Source organism: Eretmochelys imbricata, chromosome 24, assembly GCF_965152235.1.
Source record: "Eretmochelys imbricata isolate rEreImb1 chromosome 24, rEreImb1.hap1, whole genome shotgun sequence".
In the NCBI taxonomy this organism is placed as follows: domain Eukaryota; kingdom Metazoa; phylum Chordata; order Testudines; family Cheloniidae; genus Eretmochelys; species Eretmochelys imbricata.
In genome coordinates, this window is record NC_135595.1 from 14,936,075 (window position 1) to 14,952,378 (window position 16,304).

The window sequence follows — 16,304 nt, forward strand, 5'->3', positions numbered from 1 at the left end:
TGCACTGATTTGCATAGGCAACTTGATTGGCTGAAATCTCTCGTGACCTCAGTGTTACTGACCTCTGAGCAATTGCGTTTCTTAGTCAAGAACTCTAGAGATTTTATGCAAATATTTTAATACCCTAATTTACATATTTGATTAATGATACTTGCACTTATTTGCATAAATGACAGCAGCCAATCAAGAGAGAGACAAGGTGGGTGAGGTGATATATTTTATGGGACCAACTTCTGTTGGCGGCAGCACACGCTTTCAGGCTACACATTGCTCTTCTTCCGGCTTGTACAGCTTGCACGCTTCTCCCTTCCACCAACAGATGTTGGTCCAATACAAGGTATCACCTCACCCACCTTCTCTCTCTAATATCCTGGGATCAACATACCTAGAACAACACTGCAAACAGCTGTTCAGGTTACCGAGTTCTCATTGTGACACCATGATACTGCCTCTGATTCCTCCCTCTTTCCCATGGGGGCAATCTCTCCCTCAATGGACAGGTCCTCCCATGAAGGGTGGTCTTTCCCCCAATGGCCAAGTGCCCCAGCAAAAGGAGGAATCTCTCCCAGGGAACCTACTGGGTCACAGAGACCCTTCCTAGAGCAGTTCCCTGCCTCTCCTCCAACCTTAGAGGTGGGACACAGTGGGGGGTGGAAGGGCTGGGAGTCAGGACTCCTGGATTGTTTCCCCAGCTCTGAGAGGGGAGTGGACTCTAGTGGGTTAGAACAGGGGGAAGCCAGGACTCCTGGGTTTTAATTCAGTCTTTGCTACTGAATAATTGTTTATCCGTAACTTATGTCATCCCCCACAGCCTGTACATCACGTCCTGTCAACACAGGGGGCTCATGAGGCTGAGTGAATTAATCTTTGAGCTGCCCAGATCAGCCCCAGTTAAGAGGATCAACATAACTGTAATTTCTAGTCTTTTCATCATTTTGGTGGCAGCTGAATGAGCTTCCTGCCCCTTTGCCTCAGGCTGTCCTAACGCGGCCCCCTCTTACCCAGGTCTCCTTGTTCCTTTTCACAGCTATGAAAGCATCTCGGAAGAAAATGTAAGTGGTTGTCCCAGCCATCACTGCCCCGTCGCTGCATGCCCTGACATCCACCACCACCCTGAACCAGGAGGGGGCGCTGTCATTGCAGAGAGAGGCCAGCTCGTAAGCTCCACTGTGGAGATCTCCTCCAGAAGCGCCGTCGAAGGAGGTGAGCTGGGCTCCGGGGAGCAGCGTGCACCGGCCTTCCTGCTTCACGCAGCCGCGCACCCCATCCTGGAGCGCACAGATCTCTCTGTTGGGGCAGCTGTGTGGCTCGCAGACAAGCCCGCCTGAGGCCTGGCAGGTGCACTTCTCGGAGCAAGCGCCGGAGATGATGCTCTCCCCGGCCTGCAGAGAAATTCCCAAACAACTTTGTCACAGGAAAGCAGCAGGAGAAAATTCCCAGGATGGGATCAACTCAAAGCTCCCTTTCATTATTTAAATTACAGTAGCATGCTGACGTCCCATTGCGCTGGGTGCTGTCCATATAAATAGTGAGCGATTCTCCCTGCTTCAACCGAGACCAGGGTCCAGTTGCGCTGGGTGCTGTACATAGACATAGTAAGACACACTCCCTGCCCCAAAAGGTATGTCTTTACTGCAGAGTTATCTTGGGAGATCTTTCTTCCTCTGGGGTAGCCTCGACTAGGAGTGAGCAGCCACACTACAAAACCCTACCCCAGTGTCCCCCCGATGCTGTGTCCCCCCGATGCTGAGCTCCACCCTGTGTGCTCTAGGTGTGCCAAATTTGGGAATTTTGGTAATACTTTATCAGATCTACATGCGCCTCATTTTCCCTCGGTGCTTTGTACTGCTGTGCACTGAGTGTAACGGGAAGGGGTGAGGTGTTGGACTCATGTAGCCACCTGGTTGGAGGCCAGAGTCAATAACAAATGGAATAAAGTCTAGGCATGTGAACTGGAAGAGGGTCTGGAAGAGACAATGGAAACCCCAGAGGCTGGGACATTCACCTGCTCTGACCAACTACCAAGAGACAGGAATTTAGCTGCAATGAAGCAGAGCAAATGTCTGAGCAGGAGAATGAAGGGGAAAGGTGACAGGTGACTGGGTGCAGAGCTTAGCTCACAGGGGCTCTCTCCTGGGATGGAGACAAAGGGACAGAGACAAAGAGAGGAAGCAACATGGTTCCTCCAGCAGCATGGCTCAAGGGAGCCCAGGCATTAGCCAGTCTGAACTCTGCCGTGACCTTTGCTTCTCTGGGCTAACCCAAGGCCTTTCAGATGCTGTAGCCAGGGGACTAACAAGCTGTTATCTTGAAAAGATGGCCTGGTGTCACTGCAAAGTCTCACTGAGGGCTTTGCACCCTGAAGAGGTAGGAACAAAAACTCCCACAAGAGTCTGGCTTGGCTGGACTCGCTGCGGGGAGCCATGGAGAGACAAGAGATCTCTGGTGCCCAAAGGGCCAACTGCAGACTCATGAGGCCACGGGCCTGCCCCTGTGGAGCTGTGTGGGTCCTTGGGGCCCGGCACACTAAAGGGGTTGCTCCAAGGGACTAGTTACAGCCTGGGGCATGGACCAGCCCCTGTGAATCCATGACACGGGAATTCTTCCCCAGTGAATTGTGGCACAGGAGGGCTATCTGTGATTTAGCCTGTGTCTTCATGGCAAAGTAACTGTTACCAGCCTGAGTGTAAACAGCACCCTGGGTCCAACCACACCCCCACCCCACCCCATTGATGGGCCAGCCAACCTGGGCTGAAAGAACCATGGAACTCAAGTGAGAACATCATAATGGCCATACTGGGTCAGACCAATGTCCATCTAGTCCGATATTCTGTCTCTGGCAGTGACCAGTGCCAGATGCTGGCGAAAGAATTAACAGAACAGGGCAATTAGTGTGTGATCCATCCCCTGTCATCCACTCCCAGTTTCTGACAGTCAGAGGGTTAGGGACAACTCAGAGCATGGGGTTGGGACCCTGAAAATCTTGGCTAATAGCCACTGATGGCCCTATTCTGCCTGAATTTATCTAATTCTTTTTTGAACCCAGTTATAGTTTTGGCCTTCACAGCATGCCCTGGCAATGACTTCCACAGGTTGACTGTGTGTTGTGTGAAGTGCTTCCTGACTGAGTTGAAGACGGAGCATGATAAGTTCATGAACTTCCTAGACAGGAAAGGACTCTATCCCATTCCCATCCTCCAAGCCAGCCACTTACCCTAACTGGGGTCAGGATTAGACCTGCAGCCCCCTAGAGGGGAAAGGCAGTATGTCCCATTCTCTACCCCCCTTAAGCCAGCCAGTGTCCCACGCTGGGCCGGATCAGAGCCAGCGCCCTCTAGTAGGGAAGGGCTCCATATCCCATTTTCCATCCAATCCCTTGGTTTTCCTGTGATGAATCCCTAGTTCATGGCATAGTTTCAGTTCCACGTGCATGGATCACACAGGGCAGGTGTTTGGATGCTCATCTAACCAAATGCCGCTGACTGCAGCAGAAGTCACATGGGTGACTGAAGGCAGGACCTAGCTGTAGGTTTTGTGTGTCGCTGCACTGAAGAGCACAGACACACAGTCACTGTGACTCCCAGTGGGAAGCTGGGACAATCCCACACCTACAAGGGCATCCGATGCAAAATGACAGCATCCAAGACGACAGCCGACTCATATCCCAGCACCCACCTTGATGTAGCGTCCGTCGTGCACACAGCCGCATCCTTCCATGGACGTGCACATTTCCCCATTGAATGCGTAGCCGGCTTCACACTGGCAGCCTTCAAAGCATTTTGCAGTGCACTGGGCAGGGGAGAACAAGCTAGCGCAGGTGAAATCGCAGGATCTAGTGCACAGTTCGTAGTGGCTGTTGGCCGGGCAGGTGAAAGCTGGAGCGAGAGAGAAGCGAATGAGAGAGGGATGAAAAACTGAGGCTATGTCTGCACTACGACAGCTACAGCGGCCTAGCTCCCGCACTGCAGCCATTCTGCTCTAGCACCCCGGTGTAGATGCTTCCTACATCAGTAGAAGGGGCTCTCCCATCCGTGGAGTTAATCTACCTCTTTGAGATACGATGGCTCGGTCAATGGAAGAATTCTTCCATCAACACAACTGTGCCTACAGTGGGGTTAGGTCGACCTAGCTATGTCACACAGGATGTGAAATTTTTCACAGCCCTGAGCAATGTGGCTAGGTCAATCTAATTTTTAGGTGTAGTGTAGACCAGGCCTGCCTCACTCATCCCATCCCCTGCAGCATGCTCCCAACCAGCTACTGACCCCTCGCAGAGGTATCTGAAGGGCAGAGAGATTGTGATACCATATCACTATCTGCAAATACAGCTGAAGATAAGAGCAGGCTGTAGGTTGCTCTGTAGACTTACGGCAGAAGGAGGCCGTTCTCCAGGCTCTGATTTTGGCCCCAGCTGCCTGGCACGCGGCCGCATAGGCCTGGAGGCTCTGGCAGAGGGTGTCTCCCGCCCCATTGGCAGCACACATGTCATAGAGACAATGGTTGAAGTACTCGGCGGGGCTGACCAGCGAGTGACAGTCTCTGAAGGGACCCGAGGTGGCTCTGATCAGCCCACAGGAGCTCTCGACCTGGTACGGCGCTGTCTTGGCTGCATCGCAGACCGGGCACCTCTCACCACAGCCATCGGCGCACGTGGCACCATCAACGGGCACCTTCCAGGAGGCTCCAAACTCATCCGCGTTCTGGGCGCTCTTCCCACCAGGCAGCAGGAAGTCGTCGTTCTTGTCGCCGTTGAAGTTGCCGCACAAGCCGCACACGTGTCCCTTGTAGGAGCTGGGGATGAAGACTAGGACATAATAGGAGGTGTCATAAAGGACTTGGAGGCCAGAGGCAGATCGGACAATGAGGTTGTTCCCCTCCTGGTTGATCTGAAGTTTCCCATCGTCCATAGCCAGTGGGAGAGTGTAGAGCTCCCCGTCCACCTGTGCCAATGAGAGGGAAATTCACCCGTCACTAATGGGGACTCAGCAGCTGTGTCCTGGTTACAATAAACAATGTTAGTCACTCTAGGCCAGTGGTTCTCAACCAGGGGTACACAGAGGTCTTCCACGAGGTACATTAACTCATCTAGATATTCGCCTAGTTTTACAACAGCCTATATAAAAAACACTAGTGAAGTCAGTACAACCTAAAATTACAGACAGACAATGACTTGTTTATACTGCTCTATATACTATACACTGAAATGCAAATACAGTATTTATATTCCAAATGATTTATTTTATAATTTTATGGTAAAAATGAGAGTAAGCGATTTTTCAGTGTGACCGTGACACTTTTGTATTTTTATGTCTGATTTTGTAAGCAAGTAGTTCTTAAGTGAGGTGAAACTTGGGGGTACGTAGGGTGATGAGACATCCTGATTTTATAGGGACAGTCCCGATTTTGGGGTCTTATTCTTATATAGGCTTCTATTACCCCCCACCCCCTGTCCCAATTTTTCACACTTGCTGTCTGGTCACCCTAGGGGTACACAAGACAAATCAGACTCCTGAAAGGGGTACGGTAGTCTGGAAAGGCTGGGAGCCACTGCTCTAGGCTACAATGAGAATAATCTCAAACAGGGACTTACCGTGACTTTCCACTTCCTTCCCCTCTCCATGGTGATGGTGTAACCATGCACAGAGACCACCACCATCCGTGCCACTGACACTTGGCCATTACCGTAGCTCTCATTTTCTACCACCACGGAGAAGTTTGCCAGCCCAGCGTCACTGCTGCAGACTCTGGCTAAGCTGTAAGTGCAAGTGCCCTGGAAATCAAAGGCCCGTCCATCAAAGGTCAGATAGTGAGGGTCACCAGATGCTACACATTTGCCGCAGCCCGTGGCGTGGCAGCCCAGGACTCCGTTCTCCACCCTGCACTGCTCGCTGGCTCCGCAGGAGGCCTCCTGGCACTCAACGATCCCGTTGTCTTGGCACCGGCACCGCTCCCGGCAGGAGGCGCTGGAGTAGAACACCTCTCCCTTCCTGTAGTACGTGCCCTGGTGCACACAGCCGCACTGCGCGACGGGGACGCACCGGTCTCCGCTCAGGAGGAACCCGGCGTCGCAGAAACACCCTTCGGCACAGGGAGCGTCGCAGCCATCCGGCGCCGAGAGCCCGTGGCAGGTGCCAGGGCAGCCGCTCCCACAGAGCTCGTAGTGGGAGTTACGGGGGCAGGTGGGGCCTGCAGGAGAAGATCAGAGGAAACGTGCAGATGGGGGTGAGAGAAAGAAGAAATGTGCAGGTAAGTGGACAGAAATCTCTCTCTATTCATATCACTTACAGTAGGATTGTTCTGGTGGGGTTGGGAGCCAGGACTCCTGGGTTCTACTCCCAGCTCTGGGAGGGGAGTGGGGCCTAGTGGTTAGAGGCTGGGAGTCAGGTCTCCTGGGTTGTATTCTGGATGTTGAAGGGCGGTCACGTCTAGCGTGTTAAAGCAGTGTGGACTGGGAGTCAGGACTCTGGGGTTTTCTTTCTGACTCTTGGAGGGGCGTTTGGTCTAGTGGTAAGAGCTGCAGACAAGAGGATCTGTTCCAAGTTGTGTTTCAAATTCTGGCAGTGGGCTGCTGTGTATTGTTTAGTGACGGAGGACTGGGAGTCAGGATTCCTGGGTTCTGCCACTGGCTTCTCGTGTCACTTTGAGCAAATCACTTTATTTCTCTCTGCCTCTGTTTTCCTGCACTCTTATGGGAAGGATGACTAGTGTTTGTAAAGTATTTCCTACACCTGGGAGAAAGGTGCCGGCAAGCAGACAGGATTACGTTACTATAGAATAAAGTTAAAGCAGAGCCAAGGAAGTGACCCTTACTGTCAGTGACACTGGAGGAAAACTACTGCAAGAGGATAACTCTACAGGGCCCCTGACACATGGCTGAGCCATTCTGAGCTAACCCTGTAGAGGGCGCTGCACATGCACACTATACACATATAAATCAAAGTCAATTAGCGACACTCACTGCAGAATGAGGCCGATCTCCACTGCCCTATCTGGATGCCCCTGGCCTGGCAGGCCGTCACGTAGGCACTGATTGCACTGCAGAGAGCGTCACGGTGACCCTTGTACTGGCAGGTATCAAAGACACAGTCATCAAAGAAGGGGGCTGGGTCGATGACCTCATGGCACTCTCTGAACGGTCCGTCCCCTCTGGTGATGACCCCACAGTACCGATCTCCCTTGTAGGGTTGTTTCTGAGCCTCACTGCAGACTGGGCAGTCCCTGGTGCAACTGGGCAAGCACCCAGGGACCTCCCCCACCTTCCAGCTCTCTGCAAACTGGATGGCATTGGCTGCCTGGCTCCCGTCCCTCATGGTCAGGTCATCACTGGCAGTTTGGTTGTTGTTGCCACAGAGACCACAGAGGGCATTGGTGTAGGTGTTGGGCACGGTGACCCGGACCAGGCTTCTCCAGTCGAAGGTCACTCTCAGGTCAAAGGCGGTCTTGATGAGGACGTGGGATCCACTGATATAGGCCTGTAGCTTCTCCTCATGGTAGAACGGCAGGTCCATGAAGACTCCGTCCACCTGGAACAGATGTGGCAGGACAGGGGCTTAATTTTGAATGAACAGTGCAAGCAGAGAGTGGGGATCCAGGACTCCTGGGTTCTATCCCTGGCTGTGGGAGAGGAGTGGTGTCTAGCGTGTTTAAGCAGGGTGGCCTGGGAGTCAGGACTCCTATATTCTTTTTGTGGCTCTGCAAGGGGAGTGGGGGCTAGTGGTTAGAGCAGGAGGGGCTGGGAGCCAGGACTCTTGGGTTCTATTGCTAGTTCTGGGAGGGAAGTGGGGTCTAGTCCTGAAAGCAGCGTAGAAGGACAGGCCCACAAAGATGTTATCCATGTAGAAAAAATGTGTCAGGGATGGTCAAAGTCTGAATTCCCAGTTACACTAAATCCTTTTCACGTCTCTGGGGCAGTATAAATGCAATTTATTTCAACTTTGGTTGTCAGAGCAGTGTAAAGGGTCTTAGCACAACAGAATTCAGGGCCAAGTACCTTAGCAGAGGAAGCTGTTAGGGCTGTTCATTCCCCTGGAGTCAATGGGGCCAGATATCAAAGTGGCATGAATTGGCCATAGATCCTGTGGAGGGAATGGGACATGATCCCCAGCTAAATGAGTAAGTTGTTTGAGTTCACAGGAGTTACAATGGCATAACTGCACTTATGGGGAGGAGAAAATCATTCATTATATATTCACAAAGGGGCATTCAGTTACTTCCCATACACCCACCAGCTCAGTGTACAATGGACGCAAGACTCGGTTCTGCAGTGGGAACTGAAATCAGGGGCAACTTATCAAGAGCAAGAGTTCCTGCTCACAGCTTCCAAAATTACCCTGTGCTTCTGCATCCCTACCTTGATCTTGCGGGGATATTGCTGGCTGACAGTGATGTTTCTGCCGTAGACCTCCAAGGTCACCACTTTGGTGTAGGACACGGCCTTGTTGCCGCGGTTGTTATTCTCCACCTTGATGTTGAATGGGGTGAGCGTGGGGTCCTTGGAGCAGACCCCAGCCAGCTGGTAGATGCAGGTGCCCATGAAATCGTACTTTTTCCCGTCAAAGGTGGTGTAGTGAGGGTCTCCGGAGGCCGTGCAGGTGGAGTAGCTGATTGGAGAGCAGCCACGGATCCCGTTGACCACGGCGCATCTCTCGCTGGCCTTGCAGCTGGTCTCCTGGCAAACCACCATGCCCAAGCTGGGATCACATCTGCACAAAGAGCGGCAGTTCTCATCAGCCCAGAACTCCTCGTTGGGTTTGTAGTAGCGGCCATTATAGTTGCATCCACAGCTCCCCACGGGGACACACTGGCCGGCGCTGAGGACGTAACCGTTGTCACACTGGCAGGTCTCCACGCAGGGATCCCGGCAGGAGGAGGGGGCAGTTCGGTCAGAGCAGCTGGCCGGGCAGGCGTTCCCACAGGCCTCGTAGTGGCTGTTCTCAGGGCAGGGCAGGACTGGGAGGGGGTCAGAAAGGGGGAGATTTAACATCAAAGGAAATGAACTAAAAACACCTGCTTAGATGCACCAAGAGCCAGAGAGAAATTCAAATATGCAATTGGCATCCTCTGTATCACAGGCCCGATGTACAAGCAGCCACACTAAGGCCACCCCTGGAGTACAGCATGGGGAACAACCCCGTTGGGCAAAGGAGTTTGCTAGCTGGGAGAGCAGGGAAATGCTCTCTTCTTATAGAAAATCCAAGAAGATCTGCAAAGTGCACCCAGAGCAGATGAGACCTCACTTGTCAAGGCCTCCTCTGGAAGCCCCACCGACGCCAGATGGCCTAGGACTCAGCACTGTGCCATTGAAGTCAAGCAGTTAAGTAGATCCTGTATTTCCAAGTAGTATTTTGGATCACAGAATCATAGAATACCAGGGTTGGAAGGAACCTCAGGAGCTCATCTAGTCCAACCCCCTGCTCAAAGCAGGACCAATCCCCAACTAAATCATCCCAACCAGGGCTTTGTCAAGCCTGACCTTAAAAACTTCTAAGGAAGGAGATTCCACCACCTCCCTAGGTAACGCATTCCAGTGCTTCACCACCCTCCGAGTGAAAAAGTTTTTCCTAATAGCCAACCCAGACCTCCCGCACTGCAACTTGAGACCATTACTCCTCGTTCTGTCATCTGCTACCACTGAGAACAGTCTAGATCCATCCTCTTTGGAACCCCCTTTCAGGTAGCTGAAAGCAGCTATCAAATCCCCCCTCATTTTTCTCTTCCGCAGACTAAACAATCCCAGTTCCCTCAGCCTCTCCTCATAACTCATGTGTTCCAGTCCCCTAATCATTTTTGTTGCCCTCCGCTGGACGCTTTCCAATTTTTTCACATCCTTCTTGTAGTGTGGGGCCCAAAACTGGACAGTACTCCAGATGAGGCCTCACCAATGTCGAATAGAGGGGAATGATCACATCCCTCAATCTGCTGGCAATGCCCCTACATATACAGCCCAAAATGCCATTGGATGGGTCTCATCTTTCTGTCTCTTTCTGATCCATCCCTCTCTTCCATCCAACCCACCCACCAAATCCATCCCTCTCTTCTGTTCATCAGTTACATCCCTCTTACACAATATTGACCACCCCTTATATGAAGTCATTCATTTTCACAACCTCCTTACATTTACTGGTAAGAGCAAAAAATATATCGATGAATACAATGATACAGCTACATAATTGGAATGTGGATGTGTTCCAAAGTTTGACCGAGAATACTTGACCTTGAAGCATTAGGATGCACAGGGAGAGGAGAAAGTGAGATTGTCTTTACTGTAGCTTGTAATAAAATGTTCAATGCCTCCCAAGACCCCTTAATTGTCTTTCAGAATGGCAGCCGTGTTAGTCTGTATCTGCAAAAAGAAAAGGAGTATTTGTGGCAGCTTAGAGACAAATACATTTGTTAGTCTCTAAGGTGCCACAAGTACTCCTTTTCTTTTTAATTGTCTTTCGTGACTTCTGCTGCGGAGCAGGGTGTGTCGTGACTCATTGGTTGAGGAACACTTCTCTAAAGCATTCAATCCATCCATTAAAAAAATCCATTTATCTAACCCATCCATCTAATACAATAAATCATGAAATTTACTGCATCAAAGACTATCTGTCTATCTTAGGTAATTATATAGGACACATTACTATACTATCTGAGCAGCTCACAATATGTAATACATTTATCCTCCCTCCTCCTTGTGAGAGACAGCGGTGCTATTATCCCCATTGTACTCATGGAAACAGAAGAAGTGACCTGTCAAAAGTCACACAGAAAGTAGCTGGAAGAGCAGGGATTGGAACCATGGTCTTCTAGGTGTAGTCTACATTTACAGAGTCTAATACCAGAAGGCATCATTGTGATCATCTAGTCCTGTATACCACAGGCCAGAGAACATCCCCTACAGCAGATCTGTTAAAAAACATCCAGTCTCGGTTTAAAAATTGTCAGTGATGGAGAATCCACCATGAGCCTTATCAGGTTATTCCAATGGTCAATTACTCTCACTGTTAAAAATTTACTCCTTATTTCCAGTCTGAATTTGTCTAGCTTCACCTTCCAGCTATCGGGGTGTGTTACAGCTTCATCTCCTAGACTGAAGTGCCCATTATTAAATATTAGTTCCCCATTTAGATACTCATCGACTGTGATCAAGTCAGCCCTTAACCACTGTTAAGCTTAATCGGTGGAGCTCTTTAAGTCTATCACTAGAAAGCAGGTTTTCTGATCCAAAATGTCATCATTCTCCTGGCTCTTCTCTGACCCTCTCCAATTTATCAACATCCTTCTTGAACTGTGGGCACCAGAACTGGACACAGGAGTCCAGCAGCAATCACAAAATTACTTCTCTGCTCCTTCTCATGATTCCCTTCTTTATGTACCCCAGGGTTGCATTCACTCTTTTGGCCACAGCATCACACTGGGAGCTCACGTTCAGCTGATTATTCCCTATGACCCCAAAATCTTTTTGACAGTCACTGCTTCCCAGGATCAAGTCCCCCTCCTGTAAGTCTGGCCAACAGTTTTTGTTCCTAGCTTTACATATTTACATTTAGCTGTATTAAAACACATATTATTTGCTTGCACCAAGTTTACCAGGCAATTCAGATTGCTCTGAATCAGTGACCTGTTCTCTTTTTTATTTACCACTCCCCCAACTTTTGTGTCATCTGCAAACTTGATCAGGAATGATCTGATGTTTTCTTCTAGGCAGGGGTGTGCACAGGAATTTAGATTCCAGCATTTTTGGAGGGGCAAGTTCTGTGCCCCTGCCGGGGTCCTAGGTACAGACGAACTGTCAGCTCCTGTTGGGGCTCCAGCACGGGAGGATAGTATGTTCCCCAGCCAGGGCCCGAGGACTGAAGGAGCTTACATGCCGACCCGGCCAGGGCCCTGGGGGCTGGAGGAGCTTGTGCTCTTCCTGCTGTGGTTCCAGGGGATCCAAGGAGCTCTGTGCCCCTGGTTGCCCACCCTTTTGCACCCTCCTGCATCTGGGTCATTGATAAAATGGTAATTAGCAATCCATCTGGGACCCAGTGGAAACACACCTGCTCAGCAGTGTTCCCTCTAATTTTTCCCACCCATATGTGCACATAACAAAATTCATGTTGCAGGGTAGGCCCGAGGGGTTTGGAGTGTGGGAGGGGGCTCAGAGCTGGGGCAGATTGTTGGGGGGCGGGGGGTGATGGCTCTGGCTGGGGGTGCGGGCTCTGGGGTGCGGCCGGGGATGAGGGCATTGGGGTGCGGGAGTGGGCTCAGAGCTGGGGCAGATTGTTGGGGTGCGGGGGGTGATGGCTCTGGCTGGGGGTGCGGGCTCTGGGGTGCGGCCGGGGATGAGGGCATTGGGGTGCGGGAGTGGGCTCAGAGCTGGGGCAGAGGGTTGGGGGGTGCGGGGACGAGGGCTCTGGCTGGAGGTGCAGGCTCTGGGATGAGGCGGGGATGAGGGGTTTGGGGTGCAGGCTTCCCCAGGGCTGCGGTAGGGAGAGAGGACTCCTCGCAGGCCTCTCTCGCTGCAGCAGCTCAGGGACGAGTCAGAGGCGCCTCTCCAGAGGGGCGGGGCTGGGCCAGGGGAGGGGCACCTCTCCCTGCCTGCGCGGCCAGTGCTAGCCTTACAGGGAATTTAGCTGCTCAGTGATGATTCCTTAACCATGCCCCAACCAGCTTGTCCATGCTCATTCCTGCCTTGAGTGCTGGGGACTGGACTAGCTAACCTCTCGAGGTCCCTTCCAGTTCTATGATTCTATGCAATTACCTAATAGTGCTGGCTGAAAAAGCTTGAAAAAAATATTTTTCCATCCGACAATGTGGCTTTGTCAAAATTTAAATTTTCTGTGGGAAATTTAAAAAGAAATGGCAGAATTCTTGTGGTCCATCATGGGGCAGGGAGAGACCATGGTGCATCATGGGAGATGGTCAGGGAGCAGTGCCCATAGGAGAGAATGGGAGTACGAGGGGTCCGGACTACAGCTCCCATGTGACTGCTCAGGTAGGCACAGAGGTTAATCTTCATGTGAAATAAAATGTTTCCTTTCAGAACCACAATCTGAAATGTTCGATTTGGGAATATCATAATGTTTGTTTCTATCTAAATATTTCATTTGGACTTTTTTAATTTAAATTTTTCAGAACATCAATATTTTGACATTTTGGACCCATTTGAGGACAAATGGAAATATTAAAATATCAGAGTCACTTTAGATAAGCTATTACCAACAGGAGAGTGGGTTTGTGGCGGGGGGGGGGGGCGAGAAAACCTGGATTTGTGCTGGAAATGGCCCAACTTGATTATCATACACATTGTAAGGAGAGTGATCACTTTAGATAAGCTATTACCAGCAGGAGAGTGGGGTCGGGGGAGGTATTTTTTCATGCTTTGTGTGTATAAAAAGATCTTCTACACTTTCCACAGTATGTATCCGATGAAGTGAACTGTAGCTCACAAAAGCTTATGCTCAAATAAATTGGTTAGTCTCTAAGGTGCCACAAGTCCTCCTTTTCTTTTTGTAAAACATCAGAATTACCCATGGGATGGAAATTCTCCTTCCTGATCAGTCATTTTCTGTGTCTCCCATGCTTCCATCTAATATGTACACCTGATGTGTACACCCATGAGTGTGCACACCACATATCTGATGTGTATACCCTAGAGTATCTATATCTGTCTCATCTGTAACCTAATCCATTTAATGTATCCATCCATCCGTCTAATGTCTAATCTACCAATCTTTACCTCTAATCTCCCTGTGCATCAAATCCATCTGTCCATCCACTAAATCCATTTAATCTCCCTATCCATGCAATCCATCTATTCCCCATAACAATACATTGAGTCTTTCTTTTTCTCTAATGTAATCTATGAAAACCATGTGTCCATCGATTCTCAATCTAGCTAGTCTCTTATAGGGATTTCTCAAGCCCACATCCCCATAGCGCCTAGTTGCCAAGGTGCAGTGTCTAAGCCTAGTGTCTGCCCTGACACTCCACCCACTGGCCATCTCCTCAAGCAGCAGAGTAACTCTAGTCTAATTGCTGCTTTTGTCAATAAAAAAAACAAACCACTGAGCTCACCGCAGCCGGACGGTGTCCTCCAGTCATAGACGGTGATGCCCTGTTTCTTGCAGATGACTGCGTAGGCCTCCAGCGCCTGGCACAGGATGTTCTTGGCTCCCCCGTTCAGACACACGTCGTAGATGCAGCTGTCAAAAATGTCCTCAGGGCTCACTTTGCCGTGACACTCTCTGAAGGGCCCTCCAGGTGCTTTGCTGATCAAACCACAGTATTTGTCGCCCCCGTAGATCTCCTTCCTGCTCTCATCACATGTTGGGCAGTTCCCTTGGCAATAATCCCAGCAGAAAGGGTCTCGGTCTTTGACTTTCCAGCTCCTGGCCCACTCCACGATGGAGGATACTCGGGTGCCATTGGGTGATGTCATGTCATCTCCACGGTTTTGGTTGAAGTTCCCACAAAGGCCGCACGTGGCCCCATAATAGCTGCTGGGGAGGGTGATGATCAGGTGCCAATTCCAGTCATACGACACCTGCAGACCAAAGTCTGTCCGCAGGACAGCACTGAGACCGCTCTGGTAGAGCTTGATTTTACCGTCTTCCAGGGTCACCGGCAAGCTGGTGGTCACGTCATTGATCTAGAGATAGGAGGAAAGAACCAACGGTTATTTCTCTTTTCATCTCACCTCTTACAAGTTGCTCTTCTGGGACAATACAGATTGGAAAGCCCAGAATTAAGCACTTGAGAGCTCAGGGATAAAATGTTCTCTGTCCAAGGGACCTGGTTGTGGAATGAATTCCCAGTGCAGAACAGATAAATCCAGAGTCTGACCAACTTTAGGAAATGCTGAAAGACCCTCCCATATCTTAAAGCTTTTCCACCATAACAACAATAACATTCCTAGCTTGAAACCCACCCAACTCACCACAAAATCCCACCTCAAGTAGAGTTTTGTATAGCCCAAAAAGAGGAGAAAAACCTGAAACTCCACAGATTTCACCAGGGCGTTTACAATTGTCAATATATGTTATGCAGAGGATGCTTGGATACTGTGGTGTTCGCTGGCAGTACAAAACCAGAGAGAGAGAGAGAGAGAAAATATTTTAAATGAAAACATTTTTTCAAAATGAAAAACTTGGCTTCTTCATTATAGCTTTTCTCTGAACTCGAACTGTCAGCATCCTTCTTCTTCTTTGTGCGTGGTCATCAACATTTTTCAGAGTAGCAGCCATGTTGGTCTGTATCCACAGAAATAAAAGGAGGACTTGTGGCACCTTAGAGACTAACAAATTTATTTGAGCATAAGCTTTCATGAGCTACAGCTCACTTCATCGGATGCATTCAGTGGAAAATACTGAATGCCTCCGATGAAGTGAGCTGTAGCTCACGAAAGCTTATGCTCAAATAAATCTGTTAGTCTCTAAGGTGCCACAAGTACTCATTTTCTTTCTATCAACATCTTTGTTCTTCTTGGTGTTCAGCTACCATGGCCCTGTACTGCATTTGGTCATCACTGTCCTTCAATGTGCTCAATCCAAGGAACCAGTTAGCCTGTGTGATTTGGAGGGACTATGTGGCCTAGGGAGACTGGTGGAACAGAAATACTGGGAGGCCCAAGGGGACTGGGTGACCCACGTGGTTCATGGAGACAAGATTGCCCTGATGATTTGGTAGGGCCCAGGAGCATATAATTTAAAATCGGTTCATTTCTTGGCTGTTCAGATTCCTATGTAATGTTGCCATTTTAGATCTTTTTACTTTTCATGGACACTTTGAGACCACAAAAAGCAGATTACTTTTTAATGAAAATCCAAACTTTTTCAATTCTGAAATTTCTAAATATAATTTGAATGACCCATTTCAAAATGAATTACAGCATTCAGTGGAAATTCTTGAAAAGGAAACAAAAATATTTGTCATTTTGTATGATTGGAACAAAAAAGATTTTGCAATTCTCAAAAAAAAACTTGGTCTTCAGCAAGATGGACAAATATGCAGATAGATAGTTGAGATGTCTGGGGATAGAGAGAGAGAGAGAGAGAGAGAGAGAGAGAGAGATAGTGGAGGTGTATGGGGAGAGAGAGAGAGAGACAGATAGTGGAAGAATATGGGGAGAGAGAGAGAGAGAGAGTGGAGGTGTATGGGGGGAGAGAGAGAGAGAGAGAGAGAGAGAGTGGAGGTGTATGGGGGGAGAGAGAGAGAGAGAGAGAGAGAGAGTGGAGGTGTATGGGGGGAGAGAGAGAGAGAGAGTGGAGGTGTATGGGGGGAGAGAGAGAGAGAGAGTGGAGGTGTATGGGGGGAGAGAGAGAGAGAGAGAGAGA

The 16,304-nt window shown here is 49.8% G+C and overlaps 1 protein-coding gene across 1 annotated transcript in view; it reads right to left on the reverse strand.

The window, feature by feature from the left end:
* The window catches only part of LOC144279949 (IgGFc-binding protein-like), a 141,026-nt gene that overhangs the window by 89,545 nt on the left and 35,177 nt on the right, over positions 1-16,304 (reverse strand). The window contains exons 13-19 of the mRNA XM_077841654.1: positions 14,047-14,620; positions 8,351-8,949; positions 6,959-7,523; positions 5,591-6,186; positions 4,370-4,940; positions 3,676-3,875; positions 1,002-1,382 (exon numbers count right to left, since the gene is read on the reverse strand). Coding sequence (XP_077697780.1) covers positions 1,002-1,382; positions 3,676-3,875; positions 4,370-4,940; positions 5,591-6,186; positions 6,959-7,523; positions 8,351-8,949; positions 14,047-14,620 — 3,486 coding nt within the window. The remainder of the gene's footprint in view (positions 1-1,001; positions 1,383-3,675; positions 3,876-4,369; positions 4,941-5,590; positions 6,187-6,958; positions 7,524-8,350; positions 8,950-14,046; positions 14,621-16,304) is intronic.